This window comes from Peromyscus maniculatus, chromosome 6 (assembly GCF_049852395.1).
Source record: "Peromyscus maniculatus bairdii isolate BWxNUB_F1_BW_parent chromosome 6, HU_Pman_BW_mat_3.1, whole genome shotgun sequence".
NCBI lineage: Eukaryota > Metazoa > Chordata > Mammalia > Rodentia > Cricetidae > Peromyscus > Peromyscus maniculatus.
In genome coordinates, this window is record NC_134857.1 from 121204666 (window position 1) to 121225819 (window position 21154).

At 38.6% G+C, this 21154-nt stretch overlaps 1 protein-coding gene across 4 annotated transcripts in view; it reads left to right on the forward strand.

The window, feature by feature from the left end:
* Nucleotides 1–21154, forward strand: part of Unc5c (unc-5 netrin receptor C) — a 359603-nt gene that overhangs the window by 269032 nt on the left and 69417 nt on the right. For all 4 annotated transcript variants that reach the window (XM_006986136.4, XM_006986137.4, XM_076575063.1 and 1 more), the window contains exon 5: nucleotides 18373–18553. In XM_006986136.4, coding sequence (XP_006986198.1) covers nucleotides 18373–18553 — 181 coding nt within the window. The remainder of the gene's footprint in view (nucleotides 1–18372; nucleotides 18554–21154) is intronic.

Here is a 21154-nt window from a genome sequence, read left to right on the forward strand (position 1 = left end):
AATAAATTTATCTGGGGTCAGAGAACAGACAGCCACTAGATACAAAGGCTAGAAAATGGTGGCACTCACACCTTTAATCCTAACATTCCAAAGATAGAAATCCCTCTGGATCTCTGTGAGTTCAAGGCCACATTGGAAATAGCCAAGCATGGTGACACACGCCTTTAATCCCAAAAAACCAGCCTTTAATCCCAGGGAGTGGTGGTACAAAGCAGAAAGATATATAAGGCGTGAGGACCAGAAACTAGAAGATTTTGGCTGGTTAAGCATTCAGGCTTTTGAGCAGTAATTCAGCTGAGACCCATTCCAGATGAAGACTCAGAGGCCTCCAGTCTGAGGAAACAAGACCAGCTGAGAAGTTGACCAGGTGGGGTTAGCTGTGGCTTGTTCTGTCTCTCTGATCTACCAGCATTGACCCCAATAACTGGCCTCGGGTTTGATTTTATTAATAAGAACTTTTAAGATTCCTGCTACATCATCTTGTATTTTTGATCACTCTCTTGCTTTGGGATTTCAAAGACTGTCCATATGCCTGAAGTCTGTACTTACCTCAGTCAGTGTGGATGGGAAAAGACATCTCTAGAGAACAGAAGGTTAGCACTTCCTGATGATGGTCAGACAGGGCAGTCTTGAATACTTTCCATTGGTAAATGGAAAGGCTGTGAATTACTTATCTGGAAGTCAAGTTCTTAGAAAAAGTAGTAATAAACTAGTAATTGATCAATGGGCTTGTCTATTTATAGCCGTTTGATTGTCGAAAATTTAGCTTTTTAAACAAAATTTAGGCTTATTTGTTCTCTCGTGTGGTGGTATCATATATAGTCATTCAACTTTGGGACTTTTTCTGGTTTTTAATTTTATTTCTCAATTAGACTTTATTACTTTAAGTTCTTTGTCCATTTGCTTTTATCTCTTCATGGTCTAACTTCAGTTTTAGAAGTTTACAGAATTGAAGACTAGTTCGCCTCCACAATATGGTCTGTGTACATTCAGCTCTCAAAAGCAATGAGCCAGACATATGTGCAATTAAGGGAGGAAAACAAATTCCCTTTCTTGGCAAAACCCTTCATTCTGCAGAAGTTACAACAACTGAGCAAAATGTCACTGTCGTTTCCATTTGAATTTCTCAGTTCTTTGCCCATTTTATTTTTACAATTGCCTAAAGATAGAATTTCAACTTGCATGAAGACTAACACTTCTTAGAGCACATAAAATACCTTTATTTTCACAGCCCTACTAAAGGGTGTAAAGAATCTTGAATAATGGCTGTCAAAGAAGAAGCAGATGAATGTTTATTTTACTGCAAATTTGAGAAGCAAATAGCTGCATGGCCAATGTAGCCTACCATTGTTGGAATGCTTTCTTGGTTATTTGAGGCATTCAAAAGGGACAGTAAGATATCTATTGCCAATGGAGCAAGCAAAAAAGAAAGAAAGAAAAGAATCCTGCAACTTCAAATCTGTGCATAGGTTGAGCCAAATGCTAATTCCCTATAGATGTCTTTTAGAGTCATCAAAGTCTTGTTTCAGGATGTGGTGCATAGCTCATCTATGTGGACACAATCTGAGAGCTTCTTAGGTAAAATTGTAGGCACTCCCACCCCCAACACAACCACTTCATCAGCATCTGTATTTTAACGGGTCTGCAAGTACAGCTCAAACTGAATCGTTCCCTTGAGAAATATCTGGAAAAAGTGACAGTAGGGCCAGCCCTTAAACAGTGACCTAACGGCTTCTGTTTACAATGTGATTACTAAAGCTCATAAAAACTGCTCATATTTCCTAAAATCTACTGTATTTTTAGGTAAAAGCAATCAAATGATATAATAATAATAACAATAATACTTCAGACTTGTCACTTGTAAACCAATCAGTGAAACTGGGAATCAGCAGACTCCCAGAAGCTAGCAAATGTACCTTTGAGAAGCTTAGCTTGGCTGAGTGTGCATTTGATAATTGCCCAATAATTGCTTTTCCCATTTGTTTGATTAATGTACCTATATGCTAGTCTCTGCCAAATCCCCACTCTCATAGGTGTGCACACACTTCAGAATTCTGTTGTGTCATTTTCTAGTGCAGTGTTCTAGCACAGTGGTCCCCAATTTGCTATTAACAATATAACCTCTCTGATAGATGTGAATTTTCCTACATAATGGTTGCTGGAGTCACTTTTTCATCTTGGATGGCATGTGGCAGTTTCCTTGGTTAATTAGGACAAATGTGCCAATTATGTTAATGTTTCTCCCGATACCAATCAGTGAATAATTAGACACAACACATCTGTCTTTCACAGGGGAGGAGAATAGAAATGTATAAGGTGCTTGGCTTCTTATATTGGCATATATGATTAGACACTACCTTAATCAATCGAAGGGTCAGCAAGTTTTGTGTTAAAAGGGTACAGGTGCTAGTGACCATTGAGGGACTGAATACCTTTCACAAAATGAGAAGGTTCTCTGCAAAGAATTTAAGGCATCTTTTCTTCCTTTATACAACAAAAAATTGCATAGCCCTATTGGTAAAAATGTAGTTATGTTATATATTTATTTATCTCTAATCTATCAAAATAAATAAATTTCTGGTAAGAGGCATTTAAAATTCTCAAAATAATTTGGCTTCATTGTTACAAAAAGTTTTGCTAAGAAAAAAAATCACAAAATTCAGCCTTGGTAACTGAGTGAAATGATTGTGAATATACACAAGCCACCATGACATTCCAGTTTGCTACAATCTCTGTTTATATCTTTCTGTGTATCTAAACTTCAAAGACTTCTAGTTAGTGGGAAATTAATGTTATTCCCATTGTAATTTCATTGGCATTCACAGTCTATATTTTGTAAGACTGTAGAGGGAGATGAAGTTGTATCCAAGTTATTTAGTAATATAAGCAAAAGCACCACTCTAGGGTTGACATGGCAAGTATAAAGGAAAGACTTATGAAATCTGCCCTACATCTGTTTCCATCAGGTACTGGATGAAGGCTCTAGGATGACAGGGCATTCACCAATCTGATCACCAGGGTAGGCCAGCTCAGGCACCCCCTCCACCACTGCTAGTAGTCCCAGTCCCTCCACCTGTGGATTCCTGAGAACCTCCCTCACATCAGGTTTCTCCCTATCCCCATGATGTCTCCCTCTATCAAGATATATCCCTCATTGCTCTCTGACTCCTCCCCTGTTCCAGCTCAACCATCCCATTCCCCCATGCTCCTATCCCCCATCCCCTACCCTCCATTGCTCCCCCTAACACCCAGTTTACTCAAGAGATCTCTTCTATTTCTCCTTTTCAGGGTATTCCATGTATCCCTCTTAAGGTCCTCCTTGTTACCTAGTGTCTCTGAAGCTGTGGGTTGTAGGCTGGTTATCTTTTGCTTTACTTCTAGTATCTACTTAGGAGTAAGTAAACACCATGTTTGTGATTCTGAATCTGGGTTACCTCACACAGGATGATATTTTCTAGTTCCATCCATTTGCCTGCAAATTCCATCATGTCATTGTTTTTTACTGCTGTGTAGTACTCTGTTGTGTATAGGTACCACATTTTCCTTATCCATTCTTCAGTTGAAGAGCATCTAGATTGTTTCCAGGTTCTGGCTATTACAAATAATGCTACTATGAACATAGCTAAGCAAGTGTCATTTGTGGTATGATTGAACATTTCCTTGGATATATGCCCAAGAGTGGTATTATTTGGGTCTTGAGGTAGATTGATTCCCAATTTTCTGAGAAACTGTCATACTGATTTCCAAAGTGGTTGTACTAGTTTGCACTCACACCAACAGTAGATAAGTGTTCCCTTTACTCCACATCCTCTCCAATATAAGCTGTCATCAGTGTTTTTGATCTCGGCCATTCTGACAGGTGCAAGATGGTATCTCACAGTCATTTTGATTTGCATTTCCCTGGTGACTAAGGTTGTTGAGCAGTTCCTTAAATGTCTTTAGGCCATTTGAGATTTTTCTGTTGAGAATTCTCTGTTTAGATCTGTAGCCCATATTTTATTAAGATTTTTTTCATTCATTTTACACACCAATCAAAGATCCTCCTCTTCCCTCCTCCCCCACCAGCTGCCCCCCAACCCACCTCCTACTCCCCCTCCTTGCAAGAAGGCAAGGCCTCCCATGGGGAGGCATATCCAGTAGAGGCAAATCCAAGCCCTTCCCCCTACCTCAAGGCTGCAGGAGGTAGACCTATCATAGGTAGTGGGCTCCAAAAAGCCTCCTCGTGCACCAGGGATGGATTCTGACTCTACCACCAGGGGGCCCCCAAGCAGATCAAGCTACACAATTTTCTTGCCATGCAGAGGGCCTAGTTCAGTCCCATGCAGGCTCTACAGCCATTGATCCAACTTTCATAAGTTTCCACTAGTTTGGTTTGGTCATCTCTACAGGTTTCCCCATCATGATCCTGATTCACTTGCTCATAGAATCCCTCTTCTCTCTCTCCAACTGGACTCCTGGAGCTCTGCCTCATGTTTGGCTATGGATCTCTGCATCTGCCTACATCAGTCATTGGAGAAAAGCTCTGTGATGACAGAGTGTTCACTGATCTGATCACTGGGGCAAGCCAGTTCAGTTCAGGCACCCTCTCCACTATTTCTAGTAATGCAATCTGGGGTCATCCTTGGGGATTCCTGGCAACTTCCCTAGCAACAGGTTTCTCTCTATCCCTGTGATATCTCCCTCCATCATGGTATCTCTCTCCAGAGAAGCTAGCTAACAAGAAAGACCCAAAGAGGGACACATGGATCGCCCTGGGAAGGAGAAATAGATAAAATCTCCATGAGTAAACTGGGGGGTGAGGGGTGGGCAATGGAGGATAGGGGATGTGGGATGAGAACATAAAGGAATGGGATGGTCAAGCTGGAACAGGGACGGAGTGGGAAACAATAAGAGAGATACAATGATGTAGCCCATTTTTTAATTGGATTGATATTTTGATGTCTAGTTTCTTGAGTTCTTTATGTATTTTGGAGATCAGCCCTTTGTCAGATGTGGGATTGGTGAAGATCTTTTCCCATTCTGTAGGCTCTCATTTTGTCTTATCTACTGTGTCCTTTGCCTTACAGAAGCTTCTCAGTTTCAGGAGGTCCCATTTATTGATTGTTGCTCTCAGTGTCTGTGCTACTGGTGTTATATTTAAGAAGTGATCTCCTGTGCCAATATATTCAAGGCTACTTCCTACTTTCTCTTCTATCATATTTAGTGCAACTGGATTTATATTAAGGTCTTTGATGCACTTGGACTTGAGTTTTGTGCATGGCAATAGATATTGATCTATTTGCAATCTTCTACATGTTCACATCCAGTTGTGTCAGCACCATTTGTTGAAGATGCTTTCTTTTCTCCATTGCACAGTCTTGATTTCTTTGTAAAAAATCAGATGTTCATAGGTATAAGGATTCATGTCAGGGTCTTCAATTCAATTCCATTGGTCCACATGTCAGTCTTTATGCCAATACCAATCTGTTTTTATTACTATAGCTCTATAGTAGAACTTCAGGTCAGGGATAGTGATGCCTCCAGAGGTTGCTTTATTGTACATGATTGTTTTGGCTATCCTGGGTTTTTTGTTTTTCCATATGAAGTTAAGCATTGTTCTTTAGAGATCTGTGAAAATTTGTGTTAGGATTTTGATGCTGATTGCATTGAATCTATAGAATACTTTTGGTAGAGAGCCATGGCCAAGCACCAGGCCAAGCTTCAGAAGTCCAGTCGAAGAGAGGGATGAGGAATTCTCTGAGCAAGGGGTATCAAGACCATGATGGGGAAACTTACAGATACAACCAAACCAAGCTAGTGGGAGCTCATGAACTTTGGATCCACATCTGTGGAGCCTGCATGGGACTGGACTGGGCTCTCTGCAGGGTCAAGACAGCTATGTAACTTGATCTGCTTGAGAAGCCCCTGAGAGTGAGAATAGGATCTATCCCTGGTGCATGAACTGGCTTTTTGGAGCACATAGCCTATGGTGGGACACCTTGCACAGCCTTGATGCAGTGAGAGAGGCTTGGACCTACCTCAGTTGAATGTGCTGGGTTTTGATGACTTCCCATGGGAGGCCAAACCTGTTCAGAGGAGGGGATTGGGGTTGGGCTAGGGGAAGCAGGAGGAGGGATGAGTGGGGGGATCTATATGTGGAATGAATAAAAAAATTCTTTATAAAAAAAAAAGAAATCCTTTCATTATCTTTTGATGTCGTCACAGAATATCCTAACATAAAGCTTGTTGATTTATTCAGGATTCAAAGTTTATATTTCTTAATAAGTATGGTTTATATAATTATATATTCAAAATTTAACAATATTCAACTGTGCATATTTATCATCTAAAGATCTCATTGGGTACAATCCTAAAGTTTGTATTATTAAGGTTTCCAATATAGTATCCCAATTGTTTTGTGAGAAACAAATAAATTTGGTCAGAAAATATAATTGCAATATCCATACATAATTCTTCCCTTACAGTGATGCTTTGAATTAAAAACAACAGCTCAGAAAAGGCATATTAAAAAATAGTTATGGTTGCTTACACTGGTACTCCGTATTCGTCTTATATGAATCATGCTGGCATAGTCCCCTTTTGCTCAGGGGACTGAGAAGAAGGAAGAACTAAGGAAGAGGCTTTACTGGTTTAATCTAAAATTTATTTTGCTAAACCCCCAAATATCTGAGTTTGACTCTTCCATAATAAAACATGAACATAGTTATATTTGTAGCAGAAGTTTTAACATAAAATCATGAAGCAGTACTAGAAATAGTATTTGAATGACTATCTTATTTAAATAACTTCCAATTTTATACCCACTTAGCTATAAGAACAATATTAGCTAGAAGTTTGAGGTCAGTAGTAGTTAGTATAACTATTGTGGTATTTGGTTAGGAAAATGAGGGGTAAATGAAAGTGGGTAAATGAGTTTCCAATCACAATTTATCCCATATGAAATTATGAGCTCTAAATAGAAAAGCTATTGGGAACCATATAGATTTTTTCTGTCTTTGTCCATGGTATAGCTAAAAAAATAAATATAAAGTATTTAGGGAGAAGGTAATAGGCAGTGTTTAAAATGTGAGGGTTGTGAAATGTCAGAGCGGTCTCTCAGAACTTATGGAAGCCTGTGCAGTGGTTTACTGCAAAACCTTGCTCCCTCTAACAATACAGCCAGTAGTACTGACTTTTATGAAACACCAGTAACTATGAAACCATAAAACCATGTATCAAAGAACCATAAATGTATGTTTCTTAAATCAAACCACACAACTTGAGTTGGCAGTTTTATACACCTTTTCTAGGAACACAATGGGGATAGTATGCTTCAATCCTGGATCTCATAATCAAGTTGGGAATCACTCATCTTCATTACTAAAATCATATTAGTTTGGAGAATCCCATGGGCAGTCAATTGAACTGGGTGATGAGAGTATCAGGGGAATTCTTAAGCATAGGATCCTCCTACAGCAAGACCTGGGAACCTACCCTTATACACAAAGATTGGAATTGCAACATCTCTTCTGGACAAACACAAAAAAAAAATTGTGGCTGTGAACAATGGACATGGCCATCATCAGGAGAGTTTTCTAATGGAAGATTTTTAAGTTACATATATTTATTTTATTTGGAGTACAGGTAAGACACAGTTTGTGGGTTGAGATCTGAGGACAATTCTCAGTCCTCAATCTTCTTTTTTCAACATGTGGACCCCAGGGATCAAACTCAACTCATCGAGTGTGAAGGAAAACACCCTTACCTACTAAGCCATCTCACTGGCCTCCAATGTGAGGATTTAGAATCTAATATTCTTGGATTTCTTTACAGTGATAAAGTAAAAGCCATATTCTCCCCAAGTGTTTACTTTTATGATTATATTAGAAATTTAAAGATACATACTCTTTAACAGAGACACATAAAAAAACCTCTTTTGACAGTAGCCTCTGAGTTGAGTTTAACACCAGGGGAAAAGCCATTAAGTCTATTGACGAGCTCCTGATTCCACTTACTTCCACTCTGCTATCTCATTAAATCCTCCTGCAAACTCTAGCTGGGAAGTCCTTCATCTTGTAGAGGTAAAGACTGTAGTCAAGTCTATTTGAGTCTTACATCTTCCCCATCATAGGAAAATAGTTTCATTGACTGTACATTTTTGAAATTTAGTTTTTTAAAGTGATGCAAATTGTGTGTGGCCTTGATTGATTTCCATAAGCAAATCAAATAATATCTAGACAAAAGCATCTCTTAGGAGAATTCAACACTTTTGAAGTGTTGAATTGTGTCACTGGGTTTTTTAAAGTATAGTGAGGGCATTTTATGGCATCGTATATAGTTACTATCTGCACATACTTTGTTAAATAAGGAACACCTTAGAATGTAGAAGAGGAATTAAACTCAACTTGAAAGACTACTCCTGACTCCATTATTTTAAAATAAACAGGAAGATATCAAGTTTAAAGAGAGATCAATGTGAAGAGATTATTATTGATCCTGCATTTGTTATGCTTTTCATATTTGTTGAACATCTAGATGGAATTATCTAGAATTGGAAATACAGATAGAACTTAAGGAAACCTGAGACTGGTGTTGATGGTTTGAAAGTTATCAGCCATAAGTGAAGGAAGGATATGTCCATTCAACGCACAGAAGCCTTCAGGTTTCAAACAGAGTTGCAGTGGGGCTTCTCTGCAGAGATTCAAAAATTCTAATGCCTGGGCCCTTCTTAAATCAGTAAAATCACAGCCTTTCCAATGGGCTCTAGGCATAGAGACACTGTAAAGGACTCTTGGACAATTCTGGAGCACTAAGTTAAGGGCTACTGATGTAAATGAGAAAGGGAATATAATAGGCCACTGAGAAATTTGCATAGCAGCATGTAAGGCATAGAAGATGGTGTTTTCCAAGACACACCCAGAGCAGCTACTTGCCATAGCAAGGTCAGGAAGAGAAGTTTCCTTTGCATTTGAAAATTAGACAGGATGACTGGTATTCTTTGAAAGTAAAATTTGAGTAGAATGATGGGCATTACTCCAGAGAGTTGCTGTCTGAAGACTGAGTGAGCAAGTGACTAGATGGGGACAAACAACATTGTAACTTTTACAAGCTAAAAAAGCCCACACATGTCTGTTGAAAAGGAGAAACACATCAGATTCAGTGGGGAGCTACAAAAATATTGAGTACCTTGTTGGTGACCAAGGGGCTCAGAAGGTCTAAGTAGTAAAATAATATGAATCACCAGTGGCTGCAGTTTCTGAGGGTAAAATCTTAGCAACCAAGAATTGCAGATGGCTTTTGGAGTGGTACATAAACTTTCAGGTTATATCTTCTGGATAAATGTTCTCTCTTGACTATTTGCTGATGCTTTCAGCTAGAATTGTATGAGCGTAATTTTGTTTGCTGTTCTTTGATTGAATGTTGAAACAGGATTCACAATGTCAGATTTTTCTTTGCAGAACTATATCATGTTCTCACTCAGCATACTTGCTGCAGAGCAAGAATATCACAAACCACAGGATGTCTAGATTTAACATTATGAATTTCAGTTCCTGTGTGTGTGCAAAGAGATAGTTTCGTTAGGATAGATCATAATGGATTGCCGCTTGATTTAAAAAAAGTGTACCCATTGAAAGTATTTTTAAACATCTTTCATTTTGAAGTGACTAGAAGGAAATCTCATCCCTGAAGGCTTAGTTAAAGTGATAGAGATCATGAGATATGTGCCATACATTGGAGATGGGATAAGGAGAGTGATGTCATAGAGAACAAGTGTTGAGGGGTAACTTGAAATATATATATGAGGAATGACTAATATGTATGTTTATCAATATATATGAGTGTATATATTTATCATATTTCTTGTGTCTATTACCAAAGTAGAAATTAACATCAGATTTAATATTGATAAAATATCCTTTACTACAAATACATTCTACATATGCTTTTAGAAATTGATGCAATGATAACATCTCCTAATAGGATTAGAAAGCATTTATACAAGTTAATTAAAAGTTATATTTTAATATCTGCCAAACAGCTATTTGTCTATTCAATGCTTACTTACATAGTGCTAGATTATCATTTAAGAGTGAATGGAGGTGACTTAAAAGAAGATAAATCTCACTGAAGGATAAAAGAACTCAGACATTGACATATTTCAAGCAATTTTAGATTAATACAATATATTTCATTTTTGAGTTCTTTACATTTGTCTCACTCTCACCTCCTTTAGTATATTCTTAATTGAATATTAAAAGTAATTTTAAACTATTGATTGTATGTTAGGCATAGAACATTTGATCCCAAAATCCTTATAAAATTTGGCCTAGAATTATTCTCATCTTATAAATGAGCAGCACAAGTTGTATAGTTGGGAAACCAAGCCAAAGTAGATACATATAACCTAAAATGTCCAAGCTCAACTTTGAACTTGAGCAGTCAATTCATTCCTTGTCTTTGAAACGTTAGGAAATGCCTTTGAAGGGAAGATTCTCAACTATACACAGTGGGATGACTCAAATCAAACGTAACAGCAGAATATACAAACGCAACATTCTGATATTGCTTCCTAGCTATTCTTTTCACATTTAATAAAAAACCCATGTTTTTAAACACTTGGGAAAATGACATCAAATATGTCCCTGAATGACAGCAAAGGTTACAGTTGTTGAACCTGAGAACAAAAACTGAACGGTGCAGGGCATCACCGCAGCCGTGTCAAGTCATGGTTTGGGGCAGAAACCTTTTATTGCTTTCTGAACTTCAACCTATTTTTCTGTCTTCTTGAGTGTTTTATACACAGCTAAAGATAACTACTAACTCAGAAAGAGTTCCCTGTTGTATAAGTCCATTTGCCAAGTGGGAGAGGTGGAAGATAAAAGAGAAAAATGTGGGACTAACTGAAATATGAAGAGAATTAGAGGCCAGAGCAGGTTTTGACACTTGACTAACCAAGACTGCATTGTGAGGAAATATCATTGGAACAATTTAATTTATTACTATTCAACATGCTAAAAACATAGAACAATGAAAGCTGCTGGATTTTAAAAATAATTTTATATATAATATATCTGAGGAATTACTTCAAAATGAGGGAGAAATTTTCTCTGGCACTGCTAATTCTGGAGCTAGCACATGAAACATATTTTTTTAAATTAGATGTTACAGCTCTTGCATATTGAATTCTCTTGCTGACTCAGATAGTCTTTTACATGATAAATAGAATTACTTTCATGTATTTTTCTCTTCTATACATTTAAGTTTTTATGATATCTATAACATTTGTCCAAGCCAAAAATAATAATTAAATATTATTTCAGCCCACTTGCACAGTAAATATCCTTTTAAATCAATACCTTCCATTTTTTAATGTTAAGGTAAAGCTGACCCAAGAAAAAGTCATCAGGATTTAAGTGTTTCAAAACTCACTGTTTACAAAAAAGGCACACAATTTTGAAAACTAAACTGTTGCCAGCACCATGCCCTCCTGCATGGATTTTTCATGAGATTGGGCCAACCACAACTCATTATGTTGGCCCTCAGATTGTTTCTGTCTTCTGTAACACAGTTCTGCACACAGATGCCCAAAACAGAAACTGCAGAGTCTGTTTCATACTCTTCTTTCCACATACCATCATCTAAGTTCTGCATCCTATACCCAAGTATGTGCCCTTCCTTAAATATCCCCATCACCAAAAGCAACTAAAGTGTCCACTGCACACTTCAAGGGCCCTTCTCCATATTTTTCAGCTTTGGGCTCCCTTCATTTTAACACATATCCTGTTGCAATCATGCATATACTACCTCTCTTCTGTAGAGAACTCTATCAGCAGGCTCTCAACGATCTGATCTCCAGCACTTGACACATTGCCTACACACAGTCTATGATCAGGGTTTGCAAATGAGGTGAAACCACAGATTAATATTTTTTTTCCTTTTTGAAACAGAGTTTTGTATGTGTCTGGGGGCCTAAAACTTATCATGTAGCCTGGGATGACTTTGAACATCTGTTCCACCAGCTGAGAAGCTTCTCTTGCAGTTACTCACCACCACACTTAGTTTGTGTAGGCTGGGGATCAAAGCTAGGGCTTAGTACACGCTAGCTACACATACTACCAACTCAAATACATACCTAGACTGCATTTTGCTTGTTTGCTTGTTGTTTTTTAATTTTTCCATGTTAGAGAGTGAATCCTGGTTCTCAATCATTCTACACAAGCACTCTATCACTAAGACACAGACCCAACTTCTTAGGAAGCTACAGGCCCAACTTATTAGAAAGCTATTTTGCAACAGTTCTGTTTCTAGATAAGTTTATAGACGTTACTCAACCACCTCCTTTTTTTTTAATTCACAGGAGTTATACAGGTTTTTTATACTGTGCAGACATCCCATCTTTGAAGAAAGACACAATGACTGTAGGACAGATAGATATTGTTTCAGATGGTAACAGGGTACTGGGAGTCTCCCAGAGTAACTGGAGCTCATCTTCCATCTCATGTGTCTCTGATAAGGCCACATAGAGGTGTGGCAGCTATCCTCAAGGGTGCTGGGGATTTTTATTTTATTTTATTTTTTTTAAGACAGGGTTTCTCTGTGTAGCCTTGCGCCTTTCCTGGAACTCGCTTTGTAGACCAGGTTGGCCTCAAACTCACAGAGATCTGCCTGCCTCTGCCTCCTGAGTGCTGGGATTAAAGGTGTGTGCCACCAACACCCGGCTGGTGCTGGGGATTTGAATTCACAGTCCCCAGCAGAAAAATAGCCATTGATAAATCTGCTTAACTAAAATCATGTTTAAAAGGCTGGTCCCCACTAAAAGTATGTAGTCTTAATTCTGACAGTCAACCACTTACAGAACCTAAAAGTGTGTACAATAGATTTTACTCCACAATGTGTCCTGTTTTCGTTAATTTGTAAGGAAATCCTGGCTAAGCATTGACTATAGGCCAGTTCAAAGCATAAGAAACAGCAGTGATACAACGAAAAGGGAGAAAAAAAAAGATCTTGGCATTGTAGCCCATGTCGTATATTATAGCACTTAAAATACTCATGCAAGAGGATCCTGTATTCCAGGCCAGCTTGGGCTACATAGCAACCAAAAACCAGATCAAAAATCCGTGCATCTTAATTTCTAGAGAAACAGAATTAGTAAAATTTTAGTAAATTAGATGACAAAAATTAAAGAAGGTGAGAGGTTGAGGGTGTAGGCATAAATGGGGAATGAAGGTTCAAAGGCTGACCAGGAGATGAAATGATGAAAATGTGATGCCTGAACAAGGATATGAGCAGGGGTGAGGACAAGAGAGCATAAAGCCATCTCAGGGGAGGTTGATTCACACAGATGCAGCAGCACCAGCAGATTCAGTATTTTCCCACCAAGAGCACACTGGTTTGTATGGAGTCTTCTGCAGCAGAGCCTACATACTTAACAGATAATGCCATGAGAAGAGCGAGAGTCAAGCTCTGAAAGGCCAGGGTTTTCTTGCATCATGGGACTCCATGCTAATTCATTGTAAAGATTTGGAGTTGACATTGAATTAACTAAGGAGTCACTGGAGGTCTGGAAATATGTAGCATATTTTGGGAGATTCCTACATCTCCCAAAATATTGAGGAACAGAAGGAAACAGAGAAGGCAAGATGAAAGATTCTTCTTGCAATCCAAAAGAAAAATGGTGACTTTTACTTGGAAGGATCAAGTCACCATTTATTGGATCCACCATAGTAGTGGATGAGAAGGAGTAAGAATATTGCTGTACTACTCAATAATGAATGGTTGGAGGGAGAAAGAATGCAATAGACACCCAAGGAGTATCTTCAACTAGCTGCAGGCTGAGCAGGGCCTTGTCTGGGATAACGGAGACAATGGGAAGAGAAGGTTGCAAAAGTCTGTTCAGAAGGACACTATCAGACAACTGAATGCATTGCAGGACAGCAGATATGAGAGCCCAAAGATTATGGGTGGAATCTAGAGTGGAAATAAGTACGAGAGTCATCTGCAGCAGGCAGAATGAGCTTACCAAGGAAGTGAATCTGAGTATAAAAGAGAGACAAAGAAGAGAGCAAGACTATTAAGGTGGTACAAATTTGATCAAGGAAGGTGAGGCAGATGAGTGAGCTGGGACAGATCCTGGAATGTGCTGTGTCCAGAGAAAACAAGTAAGAAGGAGAGAGGAACTAACAGTGTTACACGCTGCTGCTGAGCAAGTATGATGGGTCCTAAGCACTACCCACATAGTGTCGCAGTCACACACAACTGAGGACAGCCTCAATGAATGTGAACATGGAGGAGGATTATGATGGGTTCAGTAAAAATGAAGAAGGCAGGGAGTGATAGGAAGTGTAACTCAGTCTTCCAGGAATTCTTAGAAGACCCACAGAAGAGTGTGAGCCTGAATAGAAGTGGTAATAGGAGGGCAAGGTTTTGCTTAGAATTTTTAAAAATAACAGTATGTTTGTCTGTTTATGGGAATTATTCTAGAGAGAGAAATATTTGAATGATTTAAGACAAAGAGAGTTTCTAGGATTTACCCTTCAATAAGAGAGTGATAAAGAAATAAAAAGCACCAAAGTTGCCTTATAGGAACCCAGAGAGCTCCCTCAGATAGTGAGCCATAGGAGTAGATAGGCAGCCTGGAAACTCAGAGGCACTCTCCTGATTGCCTGTTGTCTCTGTGATGTTAGATGATATAAGGACAGACAACGAAGCAGTGTTTAAGGATGAAGGGCAAAGCAAGAAGCAGTTGTCTAAGACAGTGGAGCCAACAGATAAAACTACATTATGACATGGCCAAACTAAAGCTCCTTATTCTGCTCCCATGAATTTGTCATGAGCCCATTCACAATGGCTCTGGGCATCTATGTTCTGCTTCCAGACACAGAGCTGTATAGGGCATGCAGGTACCTGAAGTTAAAGAGTGAAGTTGGGAGCATGATGCAAGATTTGTGCATCAAGGTAGATGCCAGGTCACATTTAAGAAAGATGGATAAGATGATACAGAAGAGTGAGAGATAAAATTGGAAGAGGACTGTTGAGTAATGGCTCCTAGAGAAAAGAAGCATGGAAGACAGAAAGTGGCAAAAGGAGAGGGTAAGTGGACATTGTACTCACAGCTAGGTGACTCATAGTGATATGGACAAAAGTCGCACTGATGCTTCCAAAATGTACACAAAGGTGCCCTGGAGCTCATGTGTGGATGCCTGACTTGGATCAGTGTGTCTGGGTGGGCAGAGCATGAGATTGTGCAATCCATCTTGTTTCTAGGGTGGTATTAGCACTGTCAGTCTAGAGATCTCATTTTGAAAGTCAGTAATCTAACAGTAACTTATAACCCTTGAGAGAGAGATTTAAAAACACTGAGGGTAGAACTCTTTAGACTGAGAATCGGGTTGTTTTTTTTTAGCAGGGGGGAGGAGATTTATTTTCTGTGTCAAATTTAGAACTGATATATTAGAAACATTCCCCAAGTTACTCTACTGTGAAGCCAATATTGAAAACCTCTACAAAGGATGTTTGACCTAAGAGGACAAGGATTGTTGTAGGTAGATACAGTACTGGGGTGGGGAGGAGGGGAAGAAATCAGATGTGTCATCTTTATGGTTATTAATATAATTAGAAGTTGTGCTGGATAAAATGACAATAGCCTAGATACATGAAGATACGTACAGAAGTAATGTAAGTATCAGGTGATACCTCATGACCTGAGATTAAAAGCAAGAGAGATGAGAGAGAATGATCTGGAATACCAGTGTAAAATAAAGGCACTTACCCCAAAACAAGCTCAGGGGTTTGTTGCACTTAGGAAACCAAATACCTTCCACTTAGAAAGACGGCAGAGGAAACACTGGCATCAAAAGGCATGAAGTTTAGATGAGGAACAGAAAAAGTCGACATTCTAAGAAGATGGCTTTCTGAAGGATTGATTCTGTTGCTGGTTCCACAGCAGAAGAACCCTGACCTGCTTACACAGGAGGGTCTGATCTTAGAGCAGAGGGCGGAACACATCAGGGACACAGGAATGCAAGGCAGTGTGAGACTTTACCAGAGTTCCCTCTTCCTCTTTCTGTTGTTTTCTAATACTACAACCCATCATTTCTTACAAGGCTGGTGTATAGGCCAACACAGAAAACTGCGCAAAGCAGAACTGCTGTGATCAAAACAGCCAGTATGTGAGAAAGGCAGTGCTCTTCCTCAAGAAGCTGAGACACTTCAGCACAGGGGCTTCTCAGGTCCTAGATGTCCCACCATGGAGACATTGGAAGAAAATGTGGCTGTATGTATGAAAATTGGTAATGCACCAAAAACTCAGGCCAGACTCTCAAAATCTTTTGTCATCTGTGTAAATGGACTTCTTTCTTCCATGTAATAAACTCTTTAAATAAACTAGAGGTTAGCAATACACCCTGGGCTCTTTTTATGTCAACTGTGATTAGGATAGTATCACTGTTGTTAAACAGATGATCAGTCTACATGGAGAACCCAGAAGCAAGCCGTGGGCCTAAGGGATGAATGTAGTCATTCTTTAAGGAGGTGCTCCAAGAAAAATGAGCAGGGAAAACATGAGCAAAAATGAAATGATAGACAAGAAGACTGAAAACTCAAATATAATCTCAGGAGAACGGCTTCTGATCCCATGGGGGAACCTCGGACAACTGTACCACAGAACTGACTTAGCTGGTGCTTATGAGTCTGAGTAGCACAGAACCGTGACAGACAGGAACATTGTGGGAAAAATGTAAACTCATAGACACATCCAAGGAAAAGAGAATCCCCGTGTCTGAGGGATATCATTCGAGGAAAGAGAGCAACATGGACTCAAGACAAGGCATATTCTGAGTACAAAATCAGCAATCACATCTTCAGTGAGCAAGAAAGTTTTCTTTACGATAGGACAGATACTCAAGGTCAAAACTAGACTGAGAAATAATCGAGTCAACTATTAGTATTGTCAAGTAGATATCTGTAGTATGCTTTAAGACCTTAAATATACACACATGTAAATATATTACAGGTAGTCACTGGCATCATGTGTGGTCTGCATCTGGCAACAAAATTCATATTTGAAAGTCCAGTTTTAAATGGTCCCATTCTCTTTCTCCCTACCATTAGTGCAAATATCATGAATGTTTAACTGCTTTCAAATTTCCATGATTACAAATAGTGGCTCTCGTCTGTAGCCCCATCCACTTCTGTTTCTCAGGAGTATGGTTGGTTTTTGTTTTCCCCTCTTAATGCTGGCTTCTTGCCTGTGGATTAGAGAAGTGTAACTAGCAGTCCCTTGCCTTTACAGAAGTAACTTAGAACTGTGCTGTGTCGAGTTCACTGACAGATTTAGAGATTAATTTCTAGACTTCTTACAGTGCTGAAGAAGCTCTTTAAGATTTTGAAAATGGCAACAATATTGACTCCCTCCCACTAAAGGTTACCTGTGTCCACATCCACTGTAATGCAAAAGGAAAGTTTAACTGTGGTAAATATCAATGCTGTTTTCCTTTATGGAAAAATCGGTTCACAAGGAAACAAATCTTGCCAGGATAAAAAACAGTTTACCCTCCAGAAGGACAGTTTGTATGAGAATATTTCTCTCTTTTTATTCAGAAAGGAGAGTGCAACTGTTGTTGAACCAATAGTATTTACATAGCAAAACAATGGCTTGATAGTGTTGAATAATCATGTCTTAGGTCAGATTCTCCAAAAGCAACCTAGGAGCCAACGATTTGAATACTAAAGTATTTATTCAAAAAGAGATTTGAGTGCAATTTACAAGCTATTTGGATTGTGTTGGGGGTTGGTAGGGAAACTTTCCTACCCCCTCAAATATTTTGGCTTATATGCATCTCCAAATATGTGTTTGGCTACATTTTAAAATCTGTGCATTTTCAGGGAAATTTAATCCATATGTTGCAGAGAGACTACAGGTAAATCATCCAAATGTTGCTTTATTAGTGCTCCATGATGTCTGAAATGCCTTTTGAGCTTTTTTATAGTCTTATATTCTTTTCTGTAAAGCAGCAGGTAAGTTGCCAAGAGTAAACAAATCAAATAGCAAAAGGTTTAGGTTAGGTTTGAAATGCTTTGCCTGTTATTTTTGATTGGGTTCTGTACTTGGCAGTGCTCATTCTCCATTCCTGCCTGCAGGGCAAAGTGAAAACAATTTGAGCACTGTATTTCCCAACTGGTTCATTGACATTTGAGAATAATGTAGTGCAGACAGAATCAGCATGTTTGACAGGTGAGTGATACCTAATATGACCTCGGAAAGTTACTTTCCTCTCCTTGGCAGAGGTTCATAGCATGAAAAGATGTTATACATACTACAAAACCCAGGTCAGGACAAGCAGCCATGCAGGGGTCCAGACTGGGGATTTATGAAATTTTCTTGTATATCTTTAGGTGGAGTGGCTAAAGAATGAAGACATAATTGATCCTATTGAAGATCGAAATTTTTATATTACTATTGATCACAACCTGATCATCAAGCAGGCCCGGCTCTCAGACACAGCAAATTATACCTGTGTTGCCAAAAACATTGTTGCCAAGAGAAAAAGCACCACCGCCACTGTCATCGTGTATGGTAAGTGAGAGCCCAGGGTTTCAGTTCAGCATGTGTCAAGCCATTCTTTCTTATTAATAGTATTACTTCATTTTAGAATGTCCAACTACCAATAATCTCTTTTAGATTCCCACTACTGTTCCTTCCAAGCTTGTGCATGGTCATAAGGTTTACTTACTTCCAGGAGGCTCATAAGAGTGGTGAATTTTATCACCTGGAAAGCCTTGGTAACCTACTCAAGAGTCTGCTGCTTCTTGGACACCTCACTTCTCAAGGAGGATGAGTACAACAAGACCTGACTAAGTTTGAGACAGAACAAAGCTCAAGACAGACCATTGGTTTTTCCTTTAAATCTAGGCTTGGATCCACAATTACAGAAACACAGGAAAGATGAAACAAACATATTCTGCAAGCACACTCAGTGCCTTCCACCCCCGAACTTGCTTTCTTGTCTCCACCCAATGACTATGGGGCCATAAGAAAGACAGCTGTGATCAAGGGACTGCCACTCCCATAGCATGGAAGACTTTCCATTTCTGGCCCCCTCTCACCCTGCTCATCTCTTAATCTATTGATTCTCTTCAAGTTTCAAACAATTCTACACCCCATTTTGGTGTGGCATCGATGCTATTGCCTCCCTATGCAGCTGGCACTCCATTATTCCCTAGCTATTTCACAAGATGAGTCATTCCACAGCTAAGCTTTCAGCTATTCTGTACACTAAGAGATTACACTATACAGTTACATAATTCTCAGAACATTAGGTCTTCGTTATATTGACATATTATCACAGAAAAAAATAAACACCAAGCCTTTGAGAGGACATTTCCTCTTGAACAAAAATCCAAGCTTTACTTCTGCACAGAAAATAGTGAAGCTACCCCTCCCTAGTTCTGTGGTCAGCCTTATGCCTGGATTCTGATAGCCTATGAAGGGTGTACTGTCACTGGGCATATCCTGACAATTACTTCAGAGTCCTAAAGAAGATAAGATTAAGATAACATACAGTATCAAAGACTATTCCATTCCAGCTTTTTGGCCATTTTCTTAAGTTGAAGGCAGTTTAATAATAGCAAGTCAGAAGAGATCACCCCAAATTTCCTCTTTACCTTAGATACAAGAGAAGTTCCCAGGAAAATTATTTTCCATACACGAAAAAGGAAAGTATTTCTTGTCATTGAGGACATAAAGTTGAAAGCAGGAGAGTTCCATGCAGCTCTTATTCAGTAAATCTTAGTAACCTTTTCAAAACTTACCACTCTTGGGTCCACTTCCATACATACATACATGTTAATTCTTGTGGCCTGTGTGGCTTTTTCTTTTTGATGTGCCCATGATGCATAAACATGTGTTGAATCCCTTTGTGTGTTTGTTTTACCTGTTGATTCATCTTACATCAGTTTAATTCTCATATCAAACTAAAAAGAAACCTATAGAGTGTAAATGTATATATATATGTGTATATATATATATATATATATATATAGAGAGAGAGAGAGAGAGAGAGGGTGGGGGGGCGGGGGTAGAGGTAGAGACAGGGAGAGAAAGAGACAGAGAGATTAATTTGTTCCCTCTCTGACAGTACCATTGTGTGGTTGTATCACTGACAAAATGAGGAGACACAAAAACAGAAATCATCAGGATGTTCCAGAGGCTGCACAGAGATACTTTGAAAGTGCCATTTTAATTACAGAACAGAAGCATTCCAATTTTTTTTAATCCTCTGATTACTCTGGAGTTTAATTTCCTAGTCCAGATAATGGCTATGTTGAATTGTAAGCAATTGTATTCCTTAAATCACACGAAATTGTTTTGTACTTTTATCTTAGTTTAAACTGCCTGAAACACTTGATTAACAACATTTAAAATGCAAAGAAGCGATGGGGCCCAATCATAGTATGTGCCAATCACAAATAACTAATGAAGGCACACTATAAATAGATGCATTCTATAGGTATTTATATAGATACAAATCTTTTTCTAGAGATAGCATGATTTCAATACATGCAAATGTAATGACAACATTGTTATGAGGAAGGATCATACATAAATAGCTTAAGAATTTTTAGACAAGGGTCAGGACCAAAGTTGAAATCACTAGGCCTTGATCAGCAACTATCTAGCTTTTTAACCTATAATTTTAGAGTCCTTTTCTATTTCTCTGTAAATTGAGGGATGTGTCCAGTATCTGAAAAAAAAATAGTCTAAAAGTTTCTGATTTTTAGAAAAGACATTAGAATGTCAATAGACTGGAAATTGTACATGTAACTCAGAATCTCAGCTTCCCATGTTAGTAAACAACATACATGACAACATTGTAACATTTGAGATTTTAGAAATTTTAGCAGGAAACTTGATTTGGGAGCTCTAGTTGAAACCCTACCTGTCAATCATCTGCTCATGCTTTTCATGGCATAATGAATTTGGGCTCATAAGTCGACAGAAACATTTCATCATTTCATATTCTGAATCTGTTTTATATCTGCTTTTTCATTACTCTCACTTTTGGCTTATAAATGTATATTCATCAGAAAAAAATTAAAAACAGAGGTTAAAGAAGTTGTCTGTGATCCTATCATCTACAGACAGTATTTTTGAAATCAATATGATACCACTGGTATT